The 27,068-nt window shown below is 42.3% G+C and overlaps 1 protein-coding gene across 1 annotated transcript in view; it reads left to right on the forward strand.

Annotated features, from left to right (window-relative positions):
* Positions 1-4,530: 4,530 nt before the first annotated feature.
* Positions 4,531-27,068, forward strand: part of efna3b (ephrin-A3b) — a 73,995-nt gene continuing 51,457 nt past the window's right edge. The window contains exons 1-3 of the mRNA XM_082551943.1: positions 4,531-4,938; positions 5,040-5,158; positions 5,460-5,672. Of these exons, the coding sequence (XP_082408069.1) occupies positions 5,563-5,672 (110 nt within the window). The 5' untranslated portion in view covers positions 4,531-4,938; positions 5,040-5,158; positions 5,460-5,562. The remainder of the gene's footprint in view (positions 4,939-5,039; positions 5,159-5,459; positions 5,673-27,068) is intronic.

Below are 27,068 nucleotides of genomic sequence, written 5' to 3' on the forward strand. Positions count from 1 at the left end.
CGTTGAGAGCGTATCTATTCTGAGCTCTCTCTTTCTTTCTCTCTTTCTATATACGCCCTCTCTACCCCCTCTTCCTCCATCTCTTCCTCGTCTTAAAAAACCCTCTCTCCACACATCACTCTTGCTGTCCTCTCCCTCTTTCTGTACCTCTATAAATCTCTACACCCCCCACCCGCCACCCCCACTCTCTATATCTCATTGCACTCCTAATGTTCTGTGCCCCATCTAACTTTTTCTCCCAACCCTGGCTTCCACTCTCTCAGTTCCTCTCCTCTCCCTCTCTTTACTCCTCTTCTCTCTCATCTCCTGCGTCCTCCTCTGGATCAGTTTGCGTGACTGTTCGAAAGTATCAGCTCCCCTTCTCCTTCCCTTAACCCCACACTCCTTTTTCTTCCTCTTTCCCCCTTGGATTCCCCTCCAACCAAAACACATAGAAAGCCCCGTTCTCTCTTTTTGCACCTCTTTCATTTTTTTTGGCATCCACCCCCTCTTCCTCATCCAATCTTAGTGGCACCTTTCCTTCTCTCCCCCTCTTTTCTTTCCCTCCTACGACACTCTTCCGTACTCATCTCCATCTCCACCCCTCACACACACTCCCCCGGTCTTCTCCTCCTTGCTCTTAGGCTGTACCAGTGTTGTTTTAGGCACAGCGGTGAAAGGTAAACAGAGAAATTGAAAATTCGTGTCAGTCAGTCGGGTGAGAGAGGGACAGGGAGGGAGGGAGAGCAGCAGAGGTGGTGAGGGAGCGGGAGGAGGCGGGAGGAGTGTCAGTACAATTTACTAACACAACAGTGAACAGCGAAGCAGGCCAAGAAACGGAGCGAGCAGGAGGCAGAGTGAGAAAGAGACTCCCAGTTCAAGAATGCCATCAGAACAAAAGTATTCAACAAAAAAAGGCTTTGCTGTATATTCACATGATGTTCATGCACATACAAGAGCCCTGCTGAATTCATCTCTGCAGTGCTTACTTCCTGGTGCCCCAGGAGAGGGATGTGAGCCCTATAGGGGCCTAATATCCAATTATCAGTGCTATGAGAAAGCTCCGATTAGATTTCGAGGTTTCAGAAAGAAGCCCTTGACAGATGTGTTGTTGGCCGGCTATGGGTTGGAAATGTCATAAGAGCCTCTGTGTCACCGCATGCAGTCAGCCCCGAGGTCGTTTCTCATAATAACCCCAATACAAAAGTAATCCAATAGCACTGCAACCCACGCCTGAAAAATCCAACCTGGATGATTAGAATTGACAGGGGCGTTTGCTGAAACAGAGCATGTCAGCGTCTGTTTAAGGGAAACCAAATGGAAAAGCGAGAAACCGAATTTTTATTATTCAAAAAAGGACCAAAACCGTGCCTCTGTGAGGGACAACTTTGTCTTCTTGATCTATAGTTTCCTTTAAAACACAGTCATATAAGATATTTACTGCCAGTATCTTGTAGCCTGTATACACTCAGTCGCCCATGTGCTATAGGATGAGATATAAAGGGCATGTTTACCTAACTGGTGATTTAGATTTCCTCACCTGCTTCTATAGTCACCTTTTTTCCGTTCTCAATAAACCAATTTAAAATATTCAGTGTTTTTGTTACTGAAGAAATAGAGATTGGATAAACCACAGACGCTGCTGTTAAAGATGCACGCTTCACAAATATTCTAGTCTTTTAACTGTGTCATCCCACCTTATAGGAGGAAACATCTTGAACTGTTTATTTTTTTAATGACTGGGAGAAATAATTATTTGATCACTTCTGCTCACTTCTAAAGAAATGAACAGTCTCTATTTTTATGATAGTTTCGTTTTAATAGAGAGAAACAGAAAATCATCTATAAATCTAGAAAAAAAAACTTCCACATTACATAAAAGTTATAAATTGATTTGCATATCATTGAGTGAAATAAGTATTTGATCCCCAAGAAAATCATGACTTATTGGCGAGCACAGCAGTAGGACGTTTCTTATAGTTGGTCACTAGGTTTGCACACATCTCAGGAGGGATATTGGCCCATTCCTTTTTACAGACACTCTTTCGGTTTATTGGCTGACACTTGGCAACTCACAGCTTCAGCTCCCTCCACAGAGTTTGTCTAGGACTGAGGTCTGGAGGCTGACTAGGCCATTAAATGACCTTATTGTTCTTCTTTAGTCATTCCTCTTCTTACTTTGGTGGTATGTTTTGGGTAATTTTCATCTTCAGTGTTCTGGCTGAGGGAATGAGGTTCATACGGCACATGGTCCCATCCATTAGTAGTAAGTCATCCTGTACCCTTATCAGAAAAACAGACAATGTTTCCACCTCTGTGCTTGACTGTGGGGATGGTGTTCTCTGGGTCATATTCAGCATTTCTCTTGCTCCAAACATGAGGTGTCTTATTGATGCCAAAGAGCGTGCTTTTTAGTTTCATCTCACTACGGCACTTTCTCCCAAGCTTCCTGTGAATCGTTCAGATGTTCACCGGCAAAGACGGGCACGTATGTGCACTTTCTAGACCAGGAGGATCTTGCAGGCAGTGAAGGTTTCGATCTACTACGACATAATGTGCTACCATTGGTGTTCTAGGTGACTTAGGTCCTAACTGCCTTCAGATCACAAATAAGCTCCTCCTGTGTAGTTGTGAGCTGATCCACCATCTTTCTCATTTCGTCACGATCACCCTCGCCCCATGAGGTAAGATCTTGTGAGGAGCTTTAGACCGAGGGCGATTCGGTTGCTATTCTGTCTTTTTCCATAGAAACGAACCCAGCATTAAAATTAGAGACTGTTCATTTCTTTGTAAGTGAGCAAACTTACAAATTAAGCAGGGGATCAAAAGATTATTTCCCCCACTGTAAGGTTACACAATAACACCTGAACAAATTTCATTTGCAATAAAGAGGCAATGAGATGGAAGTTAAACCCCCAGAAAAAGTTAATAAGTGTCCCTCGAGTTTTTAATATTGCATCATAGCCAGGAATAAAACTGGTCAACATTATAAAGGCTGTGTGATAATAACTTGGGAAATTTACTTATTTTGTGAAAAATGAAATATATCCGACTGCTGATTAAGATGCTAGTCAGCAGTTAGCTTAGCACAAAATCTGAAAATGGAAAGTGTGTTTTTATTTTTGAAACTTTTTTTTATTACTGTTTTCTATCATGGTGGCAGCATGCAATTAAAAGTGGGCAGGTAGAGGAAAAAAACAAAGGAGGGGGGCTTCAGAAGAAAGCACAATTTATGCTGAGCTGAAAATAACCTTGTTCATATTTAGCACACAGAGTAACCTCACGCTCTGAAAGAATATCATTTTCTCAAAGTTCAAGCACCAGTCTTTTTAAGGCAGAACGATTGAATACGAGACCAAATATTCACTAATTAACTGTACCAGATGTTTGACTGTGCTGCTGTGATACTACACTGTCTAACAAGATCTATGAACTGGACAGGCTGAGGAAGAATGATAGACAGAGGGGCAAGGAGAAAAGGAAAAAGAGGAGTGCTTATTAAAAAAAACAGCCTCCTTGATGTAACAGAGATGGAGAGAGAAGCAGAGGAGATCTGGACACCACCAGAAACAGAGCTAACAAAGGACAGAAGCAAACTACCAGGTAGAACGTTGCACACAGAGGAGAGAATTTTCATCGAAATCTGAGGGGGGAAAAAAGGTGAGAAGAGGAAACAAGGATGGACAGAGACAGAGGGGGATAAAATGGACAGCTCGTGAAAGGGTTGGAAGTACCGGAGAAGACAGAGGGATTCCCCAATGGCATTTCATCCCTTTCTCTCTCTTTCTTGTGCCCCTTCTTCCCATTTCCCTCCTTTTTTCTCCCAATAAATCATTCTGACTTATCCTTAACCAACTCATTCCCAGCAGGCAGCTAGAAAACTGTAACAATCTTTCTCCTACCTGCAATTTCTCTCTTTCTCTCCCTCTCTCCACGTGTCTCCTTTCCTGTCTGGTCTGTCTCTCTCTCTCTGTATCACACACACACACAAACACACACACCTTAAACACATGGTTGTGTCAGTGGAGGTGAAAGTGGTGGTCGTGGTGGGGAGGGGATTACACCTTGTCCCTGCAGGACATGCAAAGAACTCAGAATCTATCAGACACTGTCTGGATGTGATCTATTTGTGCATTAAAAAAAAAAAGGCTGAATCTTAATATTACGGAGGCACATGACTTATCTGCAAGGGTACAGTTTGTATATTTCTGTGTATTAGTGCCCGCAGCGCACGGACGAGCCTGCGTGCGCTGCACCAATAACAGAATAGCAGGTGATGCTCCAACAGCGCTGTATTAAACTGACGGATCAAAGACGGGCAGTTGTGGAGAACAGGCCTGCAAGTGCGCCAGTGTATGCGTGTTTGTAGCTTTTGTAATAAACGGAAACATCCGACAACTCAAGGATACACACACACACACACACACACACACACACACACACACACACACACGTCCTTCGGTGTGTGTGTTTGAGTGCGGTGAGGGGGTATAAATACAGATGGTCGCTGCAGACTTCTCTGGCACCGAGGGAGATTCGGAGCTTTTTACTTTCACGCCATCGGTGGAGGTCGAACAGTTGACCAAAAGAAGAAGAAGAAAAAACTTAAAGTTGCAGTGATGCCTGATGGACTGCAGCTCGGCCACGATATTGGAGGAATGCGCTTTTGTCGCTCGCTGGGGGTGGAGTTAAAAAGTGAACGAGTGCTGCCTACCAAACAGAGAGAGGCGGAGAAGGAGGAGAGAGAGAGAAGGGAGAGAGACGGGTGGGCAGGGTGCTCACCGTAAAGGATGGTTGTCGGAAAGAGTCTTGAAGACCTAATGAAACTGGCTGCTTGAATTGTTTGCAGCGATAATAGAGCTCAGTGGTGTGCTTTGCGTTTCTCGGATCCTTGGACGGAAAAAGAACTGCAGTAGCATCCTGATAAAGAAGAAAAAGAACAGTTAGGGACAAAAAGAGGTGGACTTGCTCAGTATCTTTGATTTTTGCATCGTTTTTTCATCCTTCATTTTTTTTTCTTCAGTAGCCTGAGCCTTGTTTTTTTCCTTCCACATCTGCAGCACGTAACTCTTTCCCGGCGCACCGGGCTGTTTGGTGCTCAACGAAAGACCGACCTCCCGTTTGGACCCAGTACCGTCCTCCCACACTCCTCTGGCGGGTTCACAAGCAGCAGTTCCCGGTGAGAAGAGAGGATCAGCTCAGTCAGAAAAAGCAGGGGGGACCGCACATACGGACAATACTCCCCCCCCCCCCTCCCCGTTTCTTTTTCTTTTTTTTCTTTTTTTACTTGAAGCCCCCAGGATTTGTTGGGGAGGGAGGGAAGGAGGTCTGGTTTACGGAGGAGGGGAGGGTTCTCAGTTACTTTACAGCGCTATAGACTTTTGAGTTTTTCCAACACTTATTTACTACATCAGGTATGGACTTTGAACGTTTTGTATGAATGCATGAAGCATCTGTTTTCCCCCTCTCCCGTTTGTTAGGCATTTGCTGGGATGTTTGAGTCGCGTTGGTTGGTGGGGTGAAGGGACCGAGAGTGTGGCCGGAGAGACCAAAGGATCGGAGGCCGAGAGAGGAGCCGAGAGCATGGCTCTGGTAGCGCTGTCTCTCTGGGTGCTAATAAGTCTCACCTGGGCGAACCTGCTCCAGGTGTCAGCCAACAGGCATACCGTTTACTGGAACAGCTCTAACATACAGTAAGACCCCATTTTTCTTATGTTTACCAGTCTGTGTTTGTGTGTGTCTACTATTTCTCTTAATCTGCCCCCTCTAAAGGGAAGAAAATGATGTGCTCTGTCTGGCCCGAGCTGACGTATTTGTACCATCACACTTGAACTTCATCAGTTGTTTATTTCTCTTGTGAGCCTTGCTTCTAAAGCCTCTATCAGCCTTGCAGCAGTCACCTTCTCTGTCTGTCTTTCTTTTTTTTTAAACTTAATGGAAGAAATGATGTAGATCCACAGGCACTGTTTAAGCAGGCCTCTCACGTTTCTCCTAAGCTATTTTTGAGCCCCAAACAGCTCTGTCAGACCCCTGCTGTGAAGTCAAGGTGGCTCCAAACCATCTTTTCAACACCTTCTGTTGCACAACTGGTCAGACATATTTGGTTTCTGTTCCCTACTCAGCCACCAATCTCTGCTTGTAACATTTTACCCCCCCCTTCTCTCCCCGTCTCTGCTACACCTATGGTGGATGAGAACAGAGAGAAGAAAAGGAAGGAAATCACATGTGATTCTCTTGCCTTCCTCTCCTCTCTCTGTCTTCTCCTCTATCTGGTTCAATTAGGAGCACTTCTTCATCCTGACCCCATTGTGTTGTAGCAGTGTCACTATTCAATCTCTCCTTCCCGCTCCCTCTCCAACTTGCTCTCTCCTTCTATCCCTTCCTAACCCCCTTTCTTGTTTACACTCAGTCCGTTGGCCTTTTTGTTATCCTCCTAATCCCTCGCTCCTCGCCCCTATCTCGAATCAAGTGAAAAAGCTTTTTCTCTCTCTCGTCTTTCTTCTTCCCCCCCCCTCTTTTTGGAAAGCTGCCTTTCTAATACTGTCCTCTTGAGTTCAGGGCTCTGCCACTGGATTCTTAAGAATGAAGCGTCAGTCTGCTGCAACACACTCTGGGTTTATGTTTCCTGGTAGAATTCATAGTAAAATGTTGCATGTATTAACAGCCATGTTTCAACATGGCCTACAGGTACTTTGTCCTGCGCTTGAATGAACACAGATGAAACGTGGAAGCCATATTTTTAGTAAGTTGTTAGATTTAATGTAGTCGGCTTGTCTCAATAATGTCAGAAAATCACAGCTTTATGTGTCAGAAGTACAGAAGAGAGCACGCACCTACCTTTTCGCGCTCCATCTTGCAGTGAATCCTGTCTTTGTGCACAAAGTGTTTCGGATACCAGGTGTCCCTCAGAGCAGCTCAGCATGTGATATTTACCTCTTCAACAGAATTTACCGACCTCCTCGAATGAGCAGTCGGATAAATAGCGGTTCTTTTATGACTGTGCTTATTAAAAGCATAAACAAAGTGAAAGGTCAGAAAATACGGCGTTGTTTTACTTTAAGGAGGATGAATGAGTCTGCCCGCCAACGGTTACTCAAGGCCAGTGATTTTAGTTTACAGCGTGGAATAAAACAAAGAGAGGCAGGTGTATTTATACCTCGCAGCAGAATTACTACACATAAAATGCTGCGTGAAGTAATAGACGCGGAAGGTATGAGGATATTCGTTGTGACGTGAGTGGAAACAATATTAGTTTTCCTGAAAGTAAGAAAATAATCTCTGCACATTTTAGAGAGTAATATTGCACGCACAGTTGCTGCTAATGCATTTTAGCCGGTATTTATTCTCCAAGCACCGCCCGCATGGAAGGTGCGCATATTCAATTTCTATATTCCCCCCCCCCCCCCCCCCCCCCCGCTATAAAAATTTGATAATAAATGCTAATGAAATTCCACCTTCGCTTTTTATGTAAGAGACAGAAGTTGATTTTGGTAAAACGCAGGAAAAAGAAACACGCTAAAAGGCATAAAAGAAAGGCGAGACGTGAACCCCAGACCTCGGTTCAGTCAGCTCGATGTAACATGAGCTGCGTTAACCTTGGTGAAGTGCAAACTCAATTAAGCAATTTCAGCTGATTTTTTTTTTTTGTTGTAAATTCAGCGTGTGGTCATTTTTTTCTTTCTTTTCTTTTCTTTTCTTTTTTTTTTTTAGAAAAAGCAGGGCAAGAACTCAAGCAGTCTGGAGCAGCCTAACCTTTAACCCTACTGTCCAGGACTCGAGCACTGCAGAGCCCAGCAGTCAGTCTTTTCTTTCTCGGCAGGTTCCCTGCCTTTACTGTTTTCATCCCAGTGGCAGAATATTCTTAGCCCCTGCAGTGTGAGTCTTTTATAAAAGACTGTGTTTAATTAAAGAACAAGCCGCATCTCAGCGGACCTGCCTCATCCCTGATCTTCCCCGTCTTTTTCTCTCTTTCTCGTTCTCACTGCACACATGCACAATGACAATGCACGAGCAGTGAGTGGGGCTAACTTTTTCAATTCAGCCTACTTAGTGAGTTAGGAGACAAAGGGGCCATGGACAGTGGGACATAAAAGACAGATAAACGGCAGGAGAGCCTGTCTAATCTACTCTTTCATTCACTACTGAACCATTTTTCTGCAGCGCAGATCCTATTTCCAGCATTTATTTTAATCTCTGTACTCAACAGCACAACATCCGACATTTGTAAGGTTGGCTGGCGTGTCTTTAGCCGTTGGCGATCCGCCTCCCTGGAGTTTCTCTAACTTGCAGTGTAGTGTGGAGGTTTAGAAGGCCAATAATAAGCTGTAGTATTGCTGTCAGATTGAGTGGTAAACACATTGTAAAGCCTCAGGACCCAGCAGTTTCTCAACCAGCTTCTGACCCCAAGCCACTCATCAACCACAAGAGACAGGCTGAGACTGTTACCAAGCATTAACTATTTCACACACACACACACACGCTTGCAGAAATGTGGGTCTGCAGGCCTACATTTGTGCGCATGCTAGCTCGCCCACTTACATGCGCAGCTTTGTGTGTGCACGTAAAAACACACGCACATCGCTGCTGTGTACTTTTTTTAACTTCTATAAGATGGATTATTTCCCACGTTTGCGTCTCGCACAAAGGCTGGTGCCACCGCCTATCAGTCACTTGTCACTGATATCCCTGGGCATGAATGTGTGTGTAACGGTGTGCATATTTTTTGCGTGTGTGTGTGAGAGTGAGTGTGTGCATGTGTGTTTGCCCTGTTACAGATGTCTGTGTTCATTGATGGGTGACCGAAACAAAAACAAATCCATCAGCCTGTTAAATCACACATTATCTTCCACCACCTGGCAATTAACCACTGCTGCGAGTGTGAGCGCGCGCGTACGCGAGCGTGTGCGTGGCTATACATGTGTATGCGTGTAATTTAATAACACAGCAGTTAACTGATTTGCATAATAGATATCTGCTGATATCTCTTAATTTATCAGTTGTATATTTTTCAAGCAATTAGGCTGCGGATAAACAAACACATAAGAAACTGTAGGCATTACGTGTGCGTTGTGTGTGTGTGTGTGTGTGCGTGCTTGTGCGTGTGTTTGTTCATGACACTGTCACCTCTATGCATACCTCTGGAATAAAGCCAGCTGTTGCAGGGAGAATTTACTCCTCATACCAATGCACATGTGCATGTGTGGTAATCGATGCCAAGGTGGAACTTGTTTTATATTCATCCGGCTTGTCGGAGTGAACAGAGACACGTCACGCAAGGCAGGAGAGAAATAATGCCAGGAATATGAGAAGACTGAGGCGGCGAGAGAGAGAAACACTGCGAGACTGGTTGGAGAAGGGAGGACGAATTCAGGTGGATGCTGTGTTGAATTGTAATAGGGCACGGGCAGGGCGGCCTTCATAATAATGATGATAATAATGCCCGGCCGGTGCCCTGATCCGCGCGGCGAGTTCGTACACGCGGCTGTGCCTGAGAAAGAAAGAGGGAGACTCTAAGACAGACGGGAGGGTCGAGCAGGCCAATCAACACTCTCCTCGACAGCAACGCAAAACTATCGGTCTCTGAGCCCTACTCGGGACAACAGTATTTACATTTATAAGTAGCTGCACAAAGAAGAGTATTACTCACAATCACCAGACCCGTGGCATGCATGTGTGTGTACAACCCATCTATCCGTGATGTTTGAGGTGCCACAGCTGTGATGTGTGTTGATGCACCCTTGCAGCAAAAGCCTCACACAGGGTTCTAACTGTGCTATAGACATATTTATCAGACTGTTCATTAGTAAGGAATCATGAGGCCACATGGTGTACAGGTGTGTGTCCATGCGTGGTGTCAGACGTTCACACAGAGATGTCATTAATTAAAAGCAATAGGGAACACCTGTGTGATGGATGACTCCTGTTTGCGTAACAAGATTCAGTGGTCTTCTCTGTCCTGCGCTGCTCCTCACTCTTTATATATGCGTGTGCATGCTGCAGTCATTTTTTTCTGATTGGACAGTCATTGCTTGGTAGGTGAGAGGAGCAATAAGAGATGCAAAGGAGGAAAATAAATGAATTTTTTTTTTTTTTTAAACTTTGCAGATGAGCCAGATATAAAGGGTGTGTGTCTTTCTCTCATTCTCCTGAAAGCACTCATAAGGTGGTGGTATTTTAATTTAATGTCGATTTTATGCGATATTTCCTGCTTTGTCAAATAAACTTGAACTGCATGTGCTAGAAAGTATGTTGCATTGTTTTGAGTTCTTCTTCACCTTTCGCCACCTACACTTTCTTCCTGTTTCTTCTCTCCTCTCCTCTTTTACACTTTGAAATGTTGACTAAAGCCATTTGCCGTGCATCTTTCTCAAAGCTCACACATGAAACACTCAAAAACCCTGAAAAATCAAGCCCACCATGTTTTGGTTTTTTTTGTTTTTTTTTCTGCATCTCGATTGGCCCTTTCATTTCCTCAAATGTTGTCTCGCTTACACCATCGACTAATCGGAAGCGTTGCTGTGAAAATGAAGTACTGATGTTAAGTGTTCGTGCTTGCTTGGCCTTGGGTTTAGCACTAACTGGTCACTGTAATGGTTGGATTCAAAAAGAGCTTTTGGGGGGTCGAGGTGTGGGGGAATTTTACGGCTGTAATTCTACTAACACACATCTGAGAGTCACTGTGAGTCCGGCAATTGTGATCAAGCCTGGCAAAAAGTAAAGGTCTCACAGGTACAAATATCTGACCCAGGATTGGTATTGATTTATGTGACTGCTGATCTTGTTCTGGTGGCTCAGTGGTTAGCAGAGGGTGTTGTTATCAAGCCTTTTAGATTCCCTGTTAGAATTACCAACACTGTGTTGTTGAGGAGTAGAAATGCTTTCACCTCAGAGCTGAGTTAAACAGTCTTTGCTAAATTAATCTTCCTACACGACCTCGGTAAGAGAAGTAAACCATCGATCTAGAAAGAATATGCCTATTTTTATGACCAGGAATAATTAAAAACTGGTGCATGTGTTTGATAGTAATGTGGTTCCCTGTATTTATAATCCTATCAGTGTTTCTAACTGGTTGAGAATTTATTTTTGGTTGTCAACCTCATGGGAGGTGGAGGTGTAGCTTGGTGGGCTGCAGTGAGCTGCACATAAATGCTGTATTGTTGCAGACCGAGTCAGTTTTAAATTTCATCTGCGTTTTTACACAACCTTGTCGTGAAGAAATACTGAATAAATCAGTATTTCTTATAGATCAGTATGTCAACCGGCCAAAACGTCAAGGCTAATCCACATATGACCAGTATGTATTGATAATGTGATATCGATTTACTTGGAAATTGTCAGTGTTGGGTCTTGGATGAGTGACCTATGCGATTAATGACACTGACTAATAAAAACAAACACATATTTCGGACACAGAAACCTCTTTCATTGTATATTACAAACAGTGATTGGTATTGAAGCTTTGTAGGTCAGTGGGTATAATCAATAACGTGTTGCACATAATTTCCAGATTTGCCCTTAGTAAAAGATCTAATCACACTAGTATAGTAGTGTTTCATCCAGTCTGTAACTTAAAGTTGGTTTTAATTGCTTCAGTATATGTCTACATCTACTGGAATGTGCATGTATATTTATGAAGAAAGCACATATTTTATTTTGGAAATTCTGTGCTAATAGTCACAGTTTGACTAGGAAAAGCTGATTTAAATAACTGAGTAGAAAAGCTTGATCATGCAACAGACCCAGTGGTGTGGCTCAAATCATGCATCAATATGAGATTAATTTCTTTAGAAGCTGTTATTTACCCTCTCTCTCTCATTCATTCCCCCTGTCCTATTTATTAAAAAAAAAAAAAAAAAAAAATGACAAAGGATGAACTGAAGCTCTGCCATCACGTAATGTCGCATACTGCTGTTTCTGATGTCATTTAAAAAAAAAAAAAAAAAAAAAAAAAGAAGCTGTTATTTAAAAAAATTTTCTAGGTTGGTGCTCGTGTGGCATTTGGAACGTGCATGTGTTTCCTTATTGGTGCTTCCAGCCACTGCAGTCTAACCAAAGATGGGACTAAGAGTGTGAGTGATTGCTTTTCTTGCTGTGTTCTGTGTTAAGGCCACTGTATACTCTCACAGAAGTGCTGTCTGGACAGTCTTAAAGTGATTAAAAGCTCAGGTGTTCAGACACGGTGGGCGAGTGTTGTCCAATTAATGCAACTTTCCTAAAGCAACAATCTGACAGCCACACCTGGGCTCTGGCCAGGTGTGAAAATTGGGTGATCTCAAAATGCGGTGCAAATTCTTTCCTCCATCTCACTCGCTTCACTCTACTCACTGCCCAACACTCACTGCTAAACTGCACTGTGTTATAGTAACAGTGGGATTGCTTTTGTAGCAAAGCACAAGAGATTGCAGCCAAAATAGGATCTGAAAAACAGCCAGGGACAAATATGAGTCAGCTCTCCCGTTACTTACTCTCAGTGTTTTTGAATTACAGTAACTCTTCTGTGGTCCTCAACAGAGAAAGAGTCTTACTACAAGAAAATCAAATCATTTTTAAGCATTGAGTCTGTTGTTCACCATTTCCATTTCTGCGTTGTCTGGAGAGGTGGGCAACATAGTATACAACATATAGTCTCAAATTTACATCATGATACCAAAAAAAATTGCAATAATGATATTTCTGATGATACAGAAAAAAAATTAAAATGAACAGTGATTGATTGATGCTTGCAGGCAGCAGAATTTATAAGTAAATGAAGGGCATTTTTCATCCTTCATTTCCAATAAGATGCTGTCACTGATGTCACCGTTTCTACTTTGAAGTGTGAATCTATTGAAACAAGGTGCCGGCAGCAGCATTATATTACAATAGTAGTGACACAGCATTAAACACAGTGACACAGCGTCACTCAAATGAAAGCACAAAAGTACCCCTGTAGTGTTTTTCTGGGAATTTTAAGTAAAAGTAAAACATGACTTAACAGTTCAGTTTAACAATAGCCAACGTAACTTTATGTTGTAGCCCTAAAGGTGTATATACACTAAAACAGGTGTGTTGTTTCGACCTTTATCAAGAACAGTTTACTTGCATGTTTTGTTGGAGGTTTCTGAAGTAGCTCTCGTATTAGGTGCTCTTCCTCTCAGACATGCCTGGACTTGTCATATTGTTTTCTGTATCTGTGAGTGTTTCTTGTTGTTGAACATAAACCCATGACGTTGCAATATGACACTTTTATATTGCATAGTTATTGTGAACTCTATGGTATGGCACAGCCCTGGTCGTCTAGTCTCTCACCTAAGCGTACTCCAAAAATATTTAACCTTATATGCATTGCTAATAGTTCTGCTTTCTTCTTACCGCTGTACCACTGACTCAAACTTGACCACTTTCTAAGCTTAAACAGATGCAAATCACCGCGTACCTTAAAATGTAAATGATATACTTGCACAATGGCACACACGAGTTCACACAGTCAAACACATTATCATCTTTTCTGTTAATGCTCTTAAAGTCGAGGTCTGTTCAGCATAACCTGGAGTTTATCTCAGGACAGAAGCAGTGTGTGCACAAATCAAATGGTGACTGCAAAGAGGAGTATCCTCAGAAATCACGTTGCAAGAACAAGAGGGGCCACATCAGAGTCACCGAGTCACGCAGCGCTTTAACTTAAAACGGTGCCGTTTGAAGCGGATGAATTGCCTTTTTCCTTGACGGCCAAATTATTGAATGACCGTCTTCCCTTGTTATCTGTAGATTTTAGGCAAAGTATGGGGTGCAACAAGAATTTATCTTTCCCACCCATGTGTTAAATTTGAGCAAATTGTCCGCAGAGAACAAGTCCCATAGCGACGAGCTGGAGTCAGAGCAGACAAAACACACACACATAAACACAGATGCACGCACTTGATGTTGTTGTTGATATGTACATAATACTCTGAGCCGCTGTCTAAGCTCCAGCAGTGTAATCAGGTGCTAATAACAAGGCTCCGATGTTTACAAGCTGTTTTGGTGTGTGTATGTGTGAAGTATATGTGAGCATTCTCTATATTCTATTCCCCACCAGCGCTCTAGGGGCTTTGGGGGTACTAATAATGACTGTCAGCTCCTGCACAGACACACACGGACGCGCACGCACACACCAGATGCTCCAATGGTGTGTTTGTGACGCGGCTAATGATAGCAGCAGAGCGGCAGTCTGAGGCCATATGCTGAGCCTGATCACAACAGAGCGGAGTGGTCTAGCGTTAATAAACTCTACTGACGTGACAATTAGTATTCCTCTGCATAAAGACAGTACAGTTCCACGTGAAAAATGCAGCTGTTTGCATCCAACTCTGCACAAACCAGGAATCAGCTGATGCCAGCCAGGACAATACAGAGGCGCAGCAGGGAAGGAGAAATGTTTCTATTGTCACTGCTCGCTGGGTAGAAATGTTGATGTTTATTGTTGAGCTTCAGTTATGAATATTGTTATCGGCTCGTCAAGACGTAAACATCATCAGATCTGAATTGTGAGGGAATGATGGGAGCTTTTATTGGGAAGTTAGCTTCTCTGTAACAGGTTTTCGTAAGACAGGAAGAATTGTGGTGTGAAAGTCTTGACTGTGAAGGTTTGTTTTAGCACCTGGTAGTACGGAAAAAGGTCCTCACTTCAGCAAAATGCACAGGACGCAGAATTATGCTTATTCCATCCACAGAGAGACAGCATGTAGAGAGGGAGAGAGTCTTTAATTGAGGTTTTATCCATTTAAGCTGTCACTAAGAGGCCAACTCTGAAACCTTTTAACCACTCTCTTCTCAGTAATGACACAAATCAGAGAGGAAATGTGTTTGTGTCTGAGCTTCAGTGCGAATGTGTGCGGGTGCGGATGTGTTCATGCGTGTTAGCGTTTGTGAAGCAGGAGGGTAATTATGCGGAAATTGGGAAATGGCTAAGTGAATTATGACCTTGTTTCAGCAGAAGGCTTTAATCAGTCCCAGCCAGGCCAGGGAGGGAGGCAGAAATGTTCGCTGCACAAGCACTCTGCTCCTGATGGCCACAGCAGCCAGTCAGTAAAGCTGACAATCAGCCGGTCTGATGGGTCAATGCAAAGCAGTCACTCAGACTGCTTTAGTCCCAAAACCACCTGCAGAAAATGTATGCATGATGATAAGGCTGAAATGAGGGTTGTTGCATTCATGACACTTTGGTTCGTTTTTCTTCATTCTGTATCTGCGCAGCACATAGACTGTACATAAAAGATGCAGCCACTGAAAATTCCAGCCTAGTGCCGGCGTCATCACCATATTGTTATTCTGGAGCCAGCAGCAGCCACATTCAGAGAAAAAGAAGTGCTCTGCTATTGGCTAGTAATAGCAAGCTTGGATAGCAAGCTAATGGGTGCAATGTACAGAGTTAAACAACAGAGCAACAACAGCAGCGATTTCATTCTTCAAAACTGAAGCAAAAACTTCTTGAACACCTGCCAACAGGCCATATTATTTTTGATATAATTAATAATACTGCAGAAGTCACTAAAACCACAAACACTGTTGGGAGAGCTTCACTGAGACGAGGATCGGCTGCCGCTCACTGTGTGACTGAGTGACCCCAACTTTAAGCCTGAATATAAAAAAAATAGTGAGTTAAACAGTGTTGTAAACATGCTAATATCATCTTTAAGCTTGAGCATTTAAACCTGTTGATCTAATGGGTTTGACTCCCAGTTTAAGCCGTCCCCAAGTGGCTACTGAAGAGTACTGTTGGTTAGGTGGGCTGGTGATTTATTTTCATTATCAATGTCATGTGACAGGTATACTGAAAACACAGAGCCTCTTTTTTAATTTTTATACAGCCTTGGTGCTAATTAAAAAAAGATTTCGAAATGCAATTATATCACTAAGATCATTGTTATTGAAATCACTTAAATGGACATTTCCATTACCAATTAATATATTATCTGAAGTCTAATCGACTGTAATATTCTCAGATAATTTGTGTGATATAACAGGACAAGTGAAATTTGCTTGTTACATTTTAATAGAGGCCAGAGTCACATGTGACATCACCAGATTGCTTGTTTTCTGACCGCTAGCTCAAAATCCCCAAAAATGTTCAGCAGAAAAAGCTTAACCAACTAACTCATATCTGATTGATTTCATGTCCGATTATTGTAGCTTTTGAAAGTGTCCTGTTAATCGTTTTACGAGGCCCTACAATCCAAACGAACATATATATACCACATATTTGTCGTGATCAAAAGTGGAAACTTGGTTTGAATATGACGCAGGAAAAGCTGAGGTTTGTATTTGTAGCTATAGCTTGCTTACTTTGTGTGCATAAATCACGACTACAAGTTTTGGATTCATTTTGGAATGAGCTTGAAAAGATTGTTGTGCCGTAATGTTAACTGGTTCCAGGTGGTGCTGCATAAAACAAGCTGTATGATTTTATTTATTTTTTTATCAGAAAATATGTAGTAGTTCTGCCAAGCATGCGCGTGCTGTTGATGTTGGTCTCAATCTCCGTTTTTTTGCCTGTGATTTCCTGGTGGTTTTATCTGTGCCTTCATTGTTAATGTGTTTGTGCGTACACATGGATGCTTGTGTGTGGGTGTTAAGTGTTCATGTACAGCATGAAAAGCTCCTGCTGTTCTGATGTGTGTAGGGCCAGCCATGCTGCTGTCAGTCAGTGTGCCTCAGAGAGCCTGTGCCGCTCTTGGTCTGGTTGTCTATTTCTGCCAAAGCTGGATCGATGGTGTCCTACAGACTCTGCACTCTTCTCTTGGATGTTTCAGCCTGTTCCTCTTCTCTCTCGCCGTGTATCTGCTGCTCGGCCCTCCCTCCACCTCTTCATCTCACTTGTTGGCTCGGCCTCTTGGCATCACTTCCTCTTCTCCTCCTCATTGTCCTCCTCTGCATCATCCTACTACTCTCAAGTCTCTCTTCACATCAGACAATGAGCTCTCAGTGCGTGTGTGTGTGTGTATTAAGTGTATGCATTTATTAGAGCTTCTTTATGAGGGATTCCTCTTGTTGTATTCACATCTTGTCCAGGTTGCACTTGTGTGGTGAATGCCAATGTGATGCAGCGGTTCTGTACTAGTTTTAACTGGTATGCGTTTGTGTGTATGTGGCTTTGTACCAAAACAGTTCATTCTACAGAAATTAATCCACAATGATTCATCAGTTCATTGTCTCTCATTTGAGGACTTGTGTGAAATGTGTCTGGTTTTGGATAAAAACAAGGTATTTCACATTTATTTAAAAAAAAGTAAATCATTAAGATTAAAAAAAATTATTTTAACTACTTTTGGTCAGCAATAAGAATACAGTTAATATGTTGTAGGCTAAAAAAGGAGTTTATTAGTTTTTAGCACAAATTTCCTTAGAGTTTTAAAATGTGATCTATTTATATATTCCATTATGTGTATCTCTGATGAGAAGACTGAAAAAAAACTTACCTCAAAGCATTACCTCAGGCTGATGGAAATTGTGTTGGAAACACATGAATTATTGAGAGATTAGCTGATGATTCGAATCATAATCTGCAGCCTTAAATTGTAATTTTATATTGGTTATTGCTGTATTGTTCAATTTAAGATGCTAAAATTTCAAACTCAGTAATGATAAGCTGGAAAATACTCAGAACTTGGTAAAGTTTTCAGTACTAGTGGAGAAAAAATTGACAGAAAATTAAGACGCATCGTTTTTTCGTAAAGATCCAACAAATCGTAACATCAATGACAAAATTGTGTTTAAGTGCAAAAAACATCTAACTGTAAGGTGTGTGTATGACAAACACGTTAACACTCTCCTAGTGCAACAAAGGAAAAAAAAAAAACGAGTATTTTTAGGCCGTCTGAGGTAGTGCTCTGCTTTTGCGTCATTCTGCAAAATATTTGCTTTTGCGACACCAAGATGTCTTAGAATTGCTTTCGTTTTTTGGCATTAACTTCGACTGCATTATTACATAACTCGTTGACTTTATGTATTTACAAAAATGACAGATTTAAATCTTATTTCCCTACTTATTTATAGACACCATGTCCTGCTTTTTTGTCACTGGTGTTACTTTAAACATTTAGCACACGTAGCCAGAGTCACAGAATATTAAAAATTATACAAAAATAAATTATATGTTACCATTTCCAATCAGGTGTATGCAACCATCTGTTTGCTATAACTATGAAAATACTTCAAAATAAGTAATGATTCATTCCTTAAGTTTAACATAATTTCATTGATTTAACTTTATTATCATGTCAGTGTCTGTGACACGTTTTATTTGAGACAGGAAAAAACACACACACAGTAACATCGAGGTAAACCGTTTGGAGACACTTTGTTTGAACGTTCCTGACAAAAGGAGGATTATGTTATAATATTCTGTGAACAGCTTTTGATAAAGTTTTTCTATAGATGGGCGTCAATGATGTTACCATTAAGTAAGTAACAGCAGTGACAAATTTTCAGGAAAAATGCTTTTAACAAAATAGCTGCTAAAAGGCATCAAACCTGTGAGACATACTCTACACAAAAACATATTATTATTATTATTATTATTATTATTATTATTATTGACAATAATTTTTTGCTGTTTTTATTTTCTTTGTTTTTTACAAAAAAATTGGGTCAAACCAGTGACTTAAAGTGTCTTATGAAATTATGAGACAGAAGAGAAAAATTACAATACATTCTATAGACCGTCAGGAAATATGTCTCAGGAAGTCAAGTGATGTCATCAATGTCATGATTTTATTTCAAAATTTTATTTCTTAAACGGAAACATATGTGACATAGCTCCACGGGACAATTGCGTTCTTTATATATATCACATTTATTTAAAAAAATTGTTATGTCATGTTTATTGTACATTTGATAGGTACACTTATATTTTTGTATTTAAAAACATTTTTTTAAACTCAAAAGTGTGTTTATCCCGGGAGAAACCCTTGTGTGTTACTTGCGCCTATATATTAAATTAATGCCTCCAGAAGGTTTAATTGTTTAAATAACATAGTTTGTTCTTATATTATTTTTAACAGAAATAAAAAGGTGTTTTTCAAGTGTTATATTTCTGCAAAGGCTAGGGACAAAAATCTGATTTGGCTCTATTTTTTCATTGCTGATCAAACAGAGTTGCTAAGTTAGCCTGCCACTGGTTTTGTCTAGTTGCTGGTAGACTTTTCTCTGCTCCAATCTGGGATTTTAGGAGAAACATGACACCTTTTAGACACAAATAATTGTGTTATCCTGATAAATTAACGCTGTCTCTTAATGTTTAAGATGGCCAGGCTTTACTAACCTCACGAAATTCCTCATAAAATGTTATTCAGTCTTGTGAAGGTTCACTGCTGTTCAAGTGTTCAGCTGCTACTGAGTGGAGAGGCTGCGTGAAGGTATAAGTCAGCTGGAGGAGGCAAAGATAGGAGTGTTGGTGTCGACACTGCTGGATATTAGTGTCTAATCCAGTAGTAATTTTTAATATCTTTTCATCCCTGATGTCTACAAACGCCCTACAGGTAAACTGATGATGACAAAAACTGATGATGACAAAGACATCAGAGAAACTGATGATGACAAATATTATCTTGATACATTGTCCTCTATAGCGATGGCGTCACAATCTGTAATATGTAACAGCATCTTTGTAAATGAAGGAAAATATGCCCTCAAAAAGCAGGTATTAAGTCTTCACTGCAATCTATTGTGAAGGTGTGTGTGTGTGTGTGTGCGTTATATTATTATTCAGTTTTAATAATTTGTCAGTTAATTGCCTCTCTGATTTGCTTTCTCATTTGTTCACCATTTTCCTCCTGTGAATTGCTTTTTCTTCACTGTGAGTTAGTTAACTTGCTCATTTTACACTTATTCATTTAATAAGCTCGATGATGAGGAGTCGTGAAGTTGTGACTCTGTTACGAATTTTCTGGGGAATCCATTTTCGAGCATGTTTTAATCAATCAGATAATGTTTGACGCCAGTGTGTCATTGACGTATTGGAAGAGAAAGCAATGCAATACACAGCTTTAATGATATTTGGTCTCCTAATTCTCTGGGTGAAAACCAATAGATATAATCAATTTATAAAATACTTTATTTATTTATTTCTTGCTGGAATCCACTAATAATTGTGGTTTTGTGGATTTATACATCTGAGGAGCTCCATAACAGCTATACAAATCTAGTGCTTCTATAAAGCAGCTGCAGTTATTGATTTACATGAAATGGATATTAATAAATCTATGTATGTATTGTCTATGCTTGCTCTGTTTTTAAGCATGTTCACGTGTGATTCTCTGAATACCTTTGAGTTTTCGACCTTTAGTTTGGACTTCAGATGTGTTTTTTTTTTAATGTATGTATGTTATATATTTTAATGAGGTGCATACATGAGTACACTGAAAAGAGTTGATGGTTGTCAGTGGAGGGAGAGGAGGATGGCTGAGAGCTAGCAATGCTGCCTGGCCTCTACGCTAACACCCACGCTGTCTGTAGGCTCTACTCTCTTCTCCTAGCTTTGAGGTACGGCAATGTGGTAGCGCCACCGTAGTAAGACTGCATATGAATGAGTGTGTACTATCTCTCAGCCAAGTTCTCTGTCCTGAGCGCCTGTCTTGTTTTTAATGAAAGCTTTAAGTCCAGGACAGCTGCTGGAGGTGGCTACATCCACTTTCTTTATTTCACATGTGCGATGGCGAGGGAGAAGGAGGGTAGAGGATTGGGGGGTGGAGGGGCGCGTGGAGGATGTGGGGGTTGCAGGGTTGTTGTAATGAATGTACTGCAGTTAAAAAGAATTCTGTGTCACTTCCCGGGAGAGAGGGAAATAAAGGTGGTGGTGGGGGAGAGGGAGATGTGGGAGGAGATGTTGGGAAATAGGATGTGTTGTGTTGATGGAGCTGAGTTCTTCGCAGCCAGACGAACTCTCCTCCCATTCTAGTGTTTGCGTGCATTTGTGTATATGTGTGTGCGTGTGTGAATATGCGTATATGTGTTGCACTGGGGTGCAGAACGAAATCAAGAAAGAAGGCATGTGAATGCCCCACAGCCTACGAGCATACCACCCACACATTTTACCCACATGTATTAGACCCATACATATGCATACTTCTCCCTTTTCTCCTCCTCTGCTGTTCTTTCCATTTTTCCCCTCTGCTTTCTCACCTCCATCCATGCACAAACACACACACACGTACTATCTTTCACCAACACATGCACATATGCCGAAGAAAAAACTGGTTACACAGGGGCAATCTCTGTCTTTGCTCCCCATAGATTCCTCAAGGGGGTACATTGTTATTTGCTACCAGCCCTGATCAAATAAAATGGAACAAAGAGAACACACTCCGTCACACACAAATTCATAGAAACACACATACAGTCCTGTTTGCAAAATTGTGACTGAAGAAAAAAGAACGGCGCCACCCAACCACCCACTCGCTGTGTGTAAAATGTCACTCACACTGCACACACTCGAGTGTTTTCCCCTAGAGGTGAACAGTAAATCCCAACATATGTATTGCATCACGCATTGCTATAGTATCAGATGAGATAATCAGAACCTCCAAGCTACTCTCCTCTTAGGCTGGATGTGGCTTTGGAGATGGATGAGGATAGGCAGAGAGCGGGAGAGCAGTTTAACTCTGCATAAGGCATATCTGCTGGCAATTGTTGTTACTTAAAAAAAAGACAGGGAGCGCATACAACAAGAAGAACCAGACAGAGAAAAAAAATCATTGATGGAGGGTGAAGGAGAAGGAAAGGGAGGGCACCAAAGAATAGAGAAAGGAGGGCCCTGCCGAACAGTACTGCCAAAACCGAGGTCAATTGTGATGAAAATGGCCGTTCACATGACCACAATAGCGGCTGAGTGACAGCACTAAAGCGGCATGGACGGGCTTATCCTGATCACTCAGGGCCTTGACTGGGGAAATCACAATACCCTGGAGATCTGTCCTTTTTGGGCTTGGAGGATCACAGAGCGCCCACGGTCCCAAGCTTTGGCCCTGAAATGTCCCCAGCATTACCATATCAATGCTTCCCCGGCTATTCCGCCAAGGACCAGGGCGGCTAGTGATAGTGCCTGCCGGTTAGCATCGTCCTGTGCCTTCACAAGACTATTCAGCAGGGTGTCAATGCTAACTCAATACTAAGTGTGAATGGGAAGAAGTGTAAGCTCACCCCTGTAGCGTGAACCCATGTCTGCTGTGCATTCAGGCCAGCGTTGGCGTGTATATGATGCAGCTTTCACACATGCACTGCAGCCCTGGGCTTTTCTAGGCATTGCCGGGTGGATCTGTATGTGTCTTAGATTTGACTTTAAACAGACTTCAGCTTGCCAGCTCTGTGGTACAAAGTCTGTGTACAATAACGCTCATGCGGGAGCAGTGCAGCTAATTGTTTGCTGAATTCACAGCAAGCGAGGGGGCGTCATGTGTGCCTCCTGCACACACTACCCAGGTGCCACCCCTTGCCTAAATTAAAGTTAATATTTCAGTAGTGAGAACGCGTCTGATGCGGACTTCATGCTGTGTGCTACATGTGAGAAAGGGCAACTTCAGACAATACTCGGACTCTTGATGTTGTCTGCAGTTGGAATGTGTGAAAACAGCCCTTTTCCTTGTCTCTGCCTGACTCTTTCTTTTCATATTTCAAGTTGCTCTTATATTCTGGGGCTGAATGTTGAACTTTTTAAGTGCCAACTGATATGTGTCCGCTGGCAGAGATTTGAATACTTGAAAAATCTAAAGACAGGCATCCAGTTCTTGCTCAATTCAGACCAGTTTCTGATTCTAATCATATTTCTGCCAGTTTTGCACAAAATGTTTTTTATAGAAAGTTCTCAGCCAACATTTAAGTTTGTTTAAAAACACAAAACGTTTCTTAAAAACAACATGAACAAATTTGAACATCCACATTAAGAGACAACAGTGTGTGTCGCACTTATGCGACTCAAAGCCCCACAGCAACAACTTGGAGATTGCACGGCTAAAATTATTGCGACCATGTGCAAAAATCTTGCACACTCATTGCCTTTAAAATTCTTGCTTTGAAGAATGCGGCCAGGTCTGGGATCGCTTGAATTCAGTTGCCATCTTGAAATGATCAAGATAGTAATAAAATAGCAATAAGACACATGGTGCAGAAGAAGTGATGTCATTCTCGAGTTAAAAACATTCCAGTAAAAAAGTTTCAGAAGTAAGAAAAATAGAATTTGTTTATCTTTTTAGCTACGGAGAGGCGTTCATGTATCACTACCAATAAAGTGCAATACTTGTTTGTTTGCCTGATCAGCGGTCTGTGCATACCAGACTTAGCAAGTCTCCAACACACAACAATGCTGGTTCAGATGAAAGTTTTACTAATGTTTACGTTCACCACGGCCATCTTGGATTAACCTGGATTAATCTGGATTAACCTGGATTAACCTGGAGTTGGTGCGGATGCTTTGAATTTCAAAGTCGAAAATTTGGACTTCAGACTGAAACGTCAGTCTGCTATTAGCTTGTGACTGAACAGGGTCGAGTTGGCAGCTACATGTTGTAATTAACTGTGATAAATTGGTGAAAATCAGAAATGTGTTGAGATCTGCTACAAATCTCTTCCTGTCTACATACAGACAAATACACGATAACTATTTACATCCAGAGTCCAGACAGAACCTCACAAACTTGAAAGAGAAATTCAGAAATTCCTCACCAAAACGAGTTACTGCAGTCAGAGTCAGATGCAATCATTTGGAGACAGCTTGTACAGGTGCTTTGTGATTTAAAGCGGTCGTCCAGTTACATGCTGAACCTCTGGGCAGTCAGTTGGCTGCTGAAGATATTTGCAGTCGTTCTCTGACAGCAACAAACAAATGTAATCACCAGGCAACCTTAAAGTTTTCTTAGTTGCTCTATTTTTACTCCAATATGACTGAACAACAAATAGTTTAAACTTAGTGTATGTGGCTCTCGCAAATAAAAAGTTATGCTTGAACGCAAGAGAATAAATTCTACATGAAGGTTTTGGTACATCATCTCTGCTCTTACCATCTTTGTGCAGTTTGCTTCAGATAGAAGACGACCGAAACAACACAGTGGAGCAGGGTGTGAAAAATGAGAGCGCATGATGTGAGAGCAGGTTACAGCCTCCCCGTGTTCTAAACTTATTATATCACATGGCACTCGCAGTATATGGCCTTTTAGATCATTATAATGGGATTAGAGATAGTAGTCAGTAAGAGTACAAGCCACAATGTAGTGATAACCTGATTATTACGCAACGGGGAGGAAATGGATGATCTCGAGAAGAAGGGTTACTTTTTAAACTGCGAGCAGAAGGTGCGGAGTATGAGAGGGAGAGGGCAAGGAAGTAAGCAAGCAAGGAGGAAATCGATGAAAGTAAAGTGGAGGATGAACTAAAAGGGCAGTAAAGAGGGAAAGAGGAGGAAGATAGGTGAGATATTGGCCGTAGACTTCTTGCTTTGTCATTGGAAATCAGAGCCACGGGGCAGGACACTGTTTGATTTGGTGTTCTTGTTTAATCTGTCAGTCAACATGTTCACAGACACACACACAGATAGCCTCCAGTCTGTTACTGAATATTGGCAGAGAGCTGAGAGGTTATCATGCGTCGTCAGGTGCCAGACCGACTCTTGGTAGCAGGTTTGTCATTTGTAATTAGAGAGAAAAGGAGAGTTGGCTTGTTTTTTTTCTCCCCTCTCTCTCCTCTGTTCTCTGGCTGAAGGCTGTCTCTTGGTATCGACAGACAGAAGTGATGGGACAAACACGCACACACGCACACACAAATGCATGCACTGACACACATTTGATGGGCCAAGTTTGATTCCATTAAGTGGAGTTTGTCAGTTAGTCAGTGAAGTTTTGGGGGTGAATGCTGATGGCCCGACAGTGAATCCCACACAGATAAACAGGATCTGAAGCAGCCTGTTCAGACGCTCACAACACTGAGGGTGACTGAGCAGTGGCAGCCCTAACTATGACTATTTTATGTCAGTCACATACACACACAGTCACACACAGCCTATCTGGTGTTGTATGGCTATGTGGTCACGGTCCATGCAGCTCTGAGTTCTGGTCACGGTTAAAAAGGCTTCCTTCTGGAGAGGAGGGGGGAGTGGAGTCTTAAGACGCGGTAGGATGTGGAGTGGAGGAGGGAGTAAGAGGAGTGGGAGATAATAGGAGAGGGCTAACAGTGGGGGTGGGATGAACCAAAGAGGGAGTAAAAAAGGGGAAGATAGAGGCTGAAGGTGGGTTTTTCTGAGTATGAAAGCCTGCGTGCCTCCAATCCTGTGCCATTGATGTATTCTAATGCTAAGTGTGCAATGCTGGGCCCCGACTGGTCTCTGGGAGAGACGAGGCTTTGATAGGCGCAACCAAACTCTGGGACAGATCCCTCGCATGCCATTCATATGTATATCTGTGTGTGCGCATGTACAAACAGGTTTTTTTCACCATTAAAGTAACTGTTTTTTTGGGGTATTTGGTCGCATTTCCATATCAATGTGAGCATGTTTTAGGCTGTTTTAGGCATCACACACCCTAATCCCAAATTAGCCCCAGGTCCAGTGCTGGTGGATGTTTTCATGATCTGTGTTTGCACAGTTCGGTGAGTGGCTGCAGTGCAGCAGACCATAGCTGATCATGTAACTGGCCATCTGCAGAAGAGGGCAAAGTGCAAAAATCTCAAAGCCTGCCAGATCTCGCCAGCCGTTGCTTGAAGTGCGTGTTTGCAACACGATGCTTGCATGTGTGTGTGTGTGTTGCGGCGTGTTTTTGTGCCGATTGCTTTGTTTGCCTTGTGTTCCGGTCTGTGGCTGATTACGGCGTGAAATTCCACACACATTGTATAGCAGTGGGGAGCTTTACATGTGGACAGACACACACAAACGGGAGCACACGCACAATAAGAAAGCAAAGCGAGAAGTCAGAGAGGCCTGTTAATGACTGTCAGGGACAGAAAGGGAGTAGGACTGTGGCGGTGTCAGGGCTTTGTGATAGATGCTGGTTGTTAAATGCCTTGCTCATAGGTTTATTTTTATGAAAGAAAGTGACCATTCAGATTCAGCAAGATTGATGCCATTCCTTTCCTTTTTCTCACTTTTTCACACACGCACAATCACGCACTGCCTGGATCCTAACACTCCTCCCCTCCCTCCTCATCAAGCCCAGAAGAGTCTCTCCCATCAAGCGACCCTTCTTCCATTTGAGCCCTTTGCCTTGTTTTTCTCCCCTTTCCTGCTCAGATTTGTTCTCCTTCTCTCATGCTTGTTCATCTTACTTCACCTCTGTTCACCTGCTACTTCATGGGCTGCTGTGCACACGCCCCCGTGCATATACGTGTAAGCATATATGTGTTTTTGCTAGAGATAGGCAGAGGGGTGCGTCAAAGGGTGTTCGCCTTAATGCTTTCATTGCTTTCCTTTCTACTCAGAAATATGATGGATGTTTCAAAACAGAGCGAAACTTGAATATCAGTGCCAGCCACTGATGCTGCGTTCACCTCGTGCGCGCGCGTGTGTATGTGTGCGCCTATGCTCAGAGGCACTGGAGGTTATTTGATCTCATTGTGTTGTTGGAGAGGAGGCTGCTCCCATGCTTTATGACCGGCGCTGTAGGGAGATATACAGGTTCACCTGCCTCTCCTCAACAATCCATCATCCCTCTCTCAGCAGACAAACGCACTCCCCTCATCTTATTACTTCCTCTCACACTCTCAGAAACATTTAAGACTTTCTCTCGCTAGCTCGCACTTACATGCAGCGTAATGTATGCGCATATTCTCAGTCTTTCTCCAGTTTGCTGACAGAAGTTGATAGAAATGACTTAAAAATGACTGCGTGCTCTCACGGTGACAGACAGCGTGCACGCGCGTTGTATTTTGGTAGTGTTGCTGCAAGTGATTATAAGTGTGGAAGTAACGCAGCTCCTTCGTTAAGATGTTAAGTGTGTGGTAAACTGAATGAGGACGACGACTCAGCTAATGACTGTTTCTGCACACTTCATCAGATTGTTCATCTGCAATATTGCCTCATATCACTCTCTGGCAACATTGGCGCTTAATAGTCTGTGTACGTTAGGATAGTGTTTGTGTATGTGTGCGTGTGCGTG

This window comes from Aulonocara stuartgranti (genome assembly GCF_965226115.1).
Source record: "Aulonocara stuartgranti genome assembly, chromosome: 11".
Taxonomy (NCBI): Eukaryota; Metazoa; Chordata; class Actinopteri; order Cichliformes; family Cichlidae; genus Aulonocara; species Aulonocara stuartgranti.